The 4,728-nt window shown below is 42.1% G+C and overlaps 1 protein-coding gene across 1 annotated transcript; it reads right to left on the reverse strand.

The window, feature by feature from the left end:
• Nucleotides 1-236: 236 nt before the first annotated feature.
• Nucleotides 237-4,341, reverse strand: LOC125369277. Its single transcript, XM_048371290.1, has 10 exons — nt 4,291-4,341; nt 3,349-3,477; nt 2,929-3,267; nt 2,720-2,881; nt 2,513-2,632; nt 2,204-2,434; nt 2,066-2,134; nt 1,727-1,912; nt 891-1,026; nt 237-724 (listed from the first exon to the last, which is right to left on the reverse strand). Exons 1-10 carry the CDS (start codon nt 4,339-4,341, stop codon nt 237-239), a joined length of 1,911 nt encoding a protein of 636 aa, XP_048227247.1.
• Between the last annotated feature and the right edge of the window lie 387 nt (nt 4,342-4,728).

The raw sequence follows: 4,728 nt of genomic DNA on the forward strand, positions 1-4,728 counted from the left end.
CAACGGGCCCTGTGTTCCAATTCAACAGGCAAATGACATATCTTACCATAAACTATCCTATATGGTGTAAAACCAATAGAAGTCCTTTAGGCTGTTCTAAAAGCCCATAATGCATCATCTAACTTGGCAGCTCAATCCTTCCTACTAGTCCCTACGATTTTCTCTAGAATGCATTTCAAACCCCTATTAGTTATCTCCACTTGCCCACTAGTTTGTGGGTGATGGGGTGTAGAGAACTAGTGTGTGACCCCATAGCGTTTAAGTACTTTCTCTAATTGAGTATTACAAAAATCGCTTCCCCTATCACTAATCAAAGCTTTAGGTGTACCAAACCTAGCAACAACCTTAGCATCATTAGTGGGAAAAACTTGCACCTCTGGCCACTTAGAAAAGAACTCAACAGCCACAAGTATGTACTTATTTCCATAAGAAGAAGAAAAGGGTCCTATGAAGTCGGTGCCCCAAATATAGAAAATCTCAACAACTTGTATACTAGTTTGGGGCATCTCATCAAGGGAAGAGATGTTACCTGACTGCTGACATGGATCACAAACCTGGACAGAGGCTCTCGCATCTTGAAAGAATGTAGGCCAGTAGAATCCTGCACCTAGCACCTTCCTAGCAGTATGATTGGCCGCCTGATGGCCTCCAGTTGGTCCCTCATGGCAATGCTTAAGGATTTGGAGAGTTTCCTCCCCATATACACATCGCCTAATCACTTGATCTGCACAAACACAAAACAGAAAAGGGGTCTTCCTAAATGTAGTATTTCGAGTTAGTAAAGAATTTCTTCTTTTGTTGCTATGTCATACCCTTTGGTAGGACCCTTTCAACCAAATAATTTGCATAATCAGAAAACTAAGGAGAATCGGTGTATACCTACAATGAACATAAATGCTCATCAGGGAAACTATCATCAATGGCTTTCTCATAAAGTGCCACAAAACTCAGGTTCTCCAACCTCGATAAGTGATCTGCTGCCAAGTTTTCAGTGCCCTTTTTATCCTTAATCTCTATATCATACTCCTACAAGAGTAAAATCCATCTGATCAGTCTCGGTTTAGCATCATACTTTCCGAACAAGTACCTTAATGCCGAATGGTCCATATAGACAATGGTCTTTGATAGTACAAGGTATGAGCGAAACTTGTCGAAGGCATAAACCACAGCTAACAACTCCTGCTCGGTGGTGGTATAATGCTCTTGGGCATCCGTCAACATCTTGCTAGCATAATAGATAGGTTGGAACTTCTTCTCGAACCACTGTCTAAGAACAGCTCCAACTACAAAATCACTAGCGTCGCACATAAGTTCAAAGGGCAGCTCCCAATCAGCTCAAACCATGATAGGAGCTGTGGTTAGTAGCTTTTTTTAATAACTTAAAGGCCTGTAGGCAATTAGCATTAAACACAAAAAGGCACATCCTTAACAAGCAATTGAGTAAGAGGCCTAGCTATCTTAGAGAAATCCTTAATGAATCTCCTATAAAAGCCCGCATGCCCAAGAAAGCTCCTAATAGCCTTAATAGAATTAGGGGGTGGCAATTTAGATATGGTCTCTACCTTAGCTCTATCTACCTCTATCCCCGCATGCAAAATCTTATGCCCTAACACAATAACCTCTCTCACCATAAAATGACATTTTTCCTAATTAAGAACCAAGTTTGCCTCAACACAATGTGCAAGCATACGCTCTCAATTAGACAAATAATAGGAGAAAGAGTTACCAAACACTGAGAAGTCGTCATGAAAACCTCCACAGACTCCTCAATAATATCATGGAAGATCGCCATCATACACCTTTGAAAAGTAGTAGGTGCATTGCATAAACCAAATGAAATCCTCCTGTATGTGAACGTCCCATAGGGGCAAGTAAAGCTTATCTTCTCTTGATCCTCAGGTGCAATTGGTATCTAGAAATAACCTGAAAAGCCATTAAGAAAATAGTAAAACATATGGCCAACTAGACGCTCAAGCATCTGATCAATGAATGGAAGGGGAAAGTGGTCCTTCCCTGTTGCATCATTGAGCCTCTTGTAATCGATGCAAACCCAAAAACCGATTACCGTCCTAATCGGTATCAACTCGTCCTTCTCATTTTTTATCACAATTATCCTTCCTTTCTTTGGCACAACCTGTACAGGACTCACCCAAGAGCTATCAGATATGGGATAAATCAAACCTGAATCAAGAAGTTTAATTACCTCCTTTTTCACCACCTCTTTTATGTTCGGCTTAAGTCGTCTCTGTGGCTGCACTACTGGCCTGAAACTATCCTCCATCAGGATCTTGTGCGAACAAAAACTAGGGTGGATTCTAGGAATGTCAGCAATCTTATATGCAAAGGTCATAGGGTACTTCCTGAGAGAGGACAAAGTCATCACCCTCTCCTCAGGAGTCAAGCCTGCTGCAACAATAATTGGCAGCCTCTCTACCTCATCCAAGTAGGCATAACTCAGGTGTGGGCAATTCCTTCAACTCTAGGACTGGGGGTCCTAAATAGAAGGTCTCACCTTCTGCATCTCTGACTTGTCAAGAGAAATAAACGAGTCAGTAGAATCGCTGCGCTCACTAGCCACCAAATAAGCGAGTTGCTCCAGCACTTGCTCATTGGACAACTCCTTCTCATCTCCCTGCAATGCAACCTATAAAGGATCATCAAGCAAAATCTCCTGTATATGAGACTCAATAACATCATCTAAGACATCCACAGAAAGTACAATATCATCATGGTCTAAAGAATGTCTCATGGAAGTCACTAAGTCAAAGGTGATAGTTTCAACATCTACCCTAAGTTGGAGCTTCCCATCACAAACATCTATAACAGCCCTAGATATAGCAAGGAAAGGCCTACCTAAGATCAATGGCACAGTACTCTCACCCTCCATATCCATGACAATAAATCAACCGGAAATATAAACTTGTCTACCTTAATAAGCATATCCTCAACTATACCCCTAGGAATCTTAATAGTCCTATTTGCTAACTGAATGCTCATCCTAGTGGGTTTAGGCTCACTCAAACTAAGTCTATCAAACAAGCTTGTAGGCATCAAGTTAATACTAGCTCCTAAGTCAGCTAAAGCACCACTAATAGGTAATTCACCAATAATATAGGGTACATTGAAACTCACTGCATCATGCCTCTTAAGAGCCAGCTTGTTTTGCAGAATGGCGGAGCATTCCTCATTCAGGGTCACCAATCCCAAGTCCTCCAACTTCATCATGTTGCTCAATATCTCTTTCAAGAATTTTGCGTACTTCGACATCTGTGAAATAGCCTCAACAAAAGTAAGGTTAATGCGCAATTGTTTAAAAAGGTTTAAAAACTTACCAAACTGCTAGTCAACCTTTTCTTGCTTCAGTCGAGCAGGGTATGGGATAGGTGGCTGGTACTCTCTCACAGGACTCTTCTTCTTGTCCTCAGCTCTCACATGCTCTATCTCCTCAGGCTCTAGCTCCTTCCTGGCAGGCTCATCCTGTACAACAACATCATCATCATCAGCTATAGGTAAAGAACTAGATAACTGCTTACCTAACTGTAAGATGATAGCCTTGCAGTCTCCCTTAGGTTAAACTCTATAGTGCTGGAGCACTCCCTAGCTGTCTCTCAGCCAACATCTTAGAAACCTGGCCTATCTGGTTCTCCAAATTCTGAATGGAGGCCTACTAATTCCTAAGTGCACTATCTGTCTGCTAGAACCTATTGTCAGTAAAGGACACAAACTTAATCACCAACTCCTCGAGATTGGACTTCTTCTCCTGAGGTGGAGGTAGTTGGGATGGACCAGCCTGCTGTTGGGGCTGTTGCTAATGCAATCTCTGAAAACCTAGTGGTCCCTGGGCGTTATTGTTCCTCCAACTGAAGTTGGGATGATTGCGCCAACCTAGGTTGTATGTGTTGCTGTAGGGATTGTTTACTATCTAGGTGAATTACCCATGTAGTCTACCTGTTTAGGGTCAGCAGAAATAATAGAAGATGGAGAAGAAAAAGAAGTGGAAGATGAAGCAAACATACCTCCCGCATTACAGTTATAGTGCGGGCCACCACAGAACGCGCAACCAATATGTGCTGCATGAACCAGCATTTGGAGCAGGTCTATTTTCTTGGCCAAGAGCTCCACTTGAGCTACCAAGGCTACTGTAGAATCGAACTGGCTAACCACTCCCTGCTTAACTGGCCGACTCCTAGAGGATTGCCATTGGTAGTTGTTCATGGCCATCTCCTCTATCAGATTTTACGCCTGCTCTGGCGTCTTACTATTCAGGGCCCCTCTTGCTGCAGCATTTACCATTTGCCTATTAGCAAGGTTCAAACCGCTATAGAAAGTCTGAACCTGCATCTATACTGGTAATCCGTGGTGCGGGCAATATCGAAGCAAGTCCTTGTACCTCTCCCAAGCATCATACATGCTCTCGTCATGGAACTGCACAAACCCGTAACATGGGTATATTTATGAATATTTGAAAACAACCCCGTAGGAGGGGTATATTTGTAAGTATGAGAAAACAACCGCATACGAGGGGTATATTTGTGAGTATGAGAAAACAACCGCGTAATAGGGGTACATTTGTGAATATTAGAAAACAACCTTGTAAGAGGGGTATATTTGTGAATATGAGAAAACATCCCCGTAAGAGGGGTATATTTGTAAGTAAGAGTTAAAAACCCCGTAAAAGGGATATATTTATGAATATGAGAAAATAACCCTGTAAGAGTGATATATTTG

The sequence above is a fragment of the Ricinus communis genome, chromosome 2 (assembly GCF_019578655.1).
Source record: "Ricinus communis isolate WT05 ecotype wild-type chromosome 2, ASM1957865v1, whole genome shotgun sequence".
Lineage (NCBI taxonomy): Eukaryota > Viridiplantae > Streptophyta > Magnoliopsida > Malpighiales > Euphorbiaceae > Ricinus > Ricinus communis.

Coding starts and splice junctions, on each gene's coding strand:
- LOC125369277 (XM_048371290.1), bottom strand. CDS start 4,341: ATGCAGGTTCAGACTTTCTATAGCGGTTTGAACCTTGCTAATAGGCAA. Junction 2,435..2,512: donor ACAAGTCAGAGATGCAGAAG/GTGAGACCTTCT, acceptor TACTTGGATGAG/GTAGAGAGGCTGCCAATTAT. Junction 1,913..2,065: donor AGTTGATACCGATTAGGACG/GTAATCGGTTTT, acceptor GGTTATTTCTAG/ATACCAATTGCACCTGAGGA.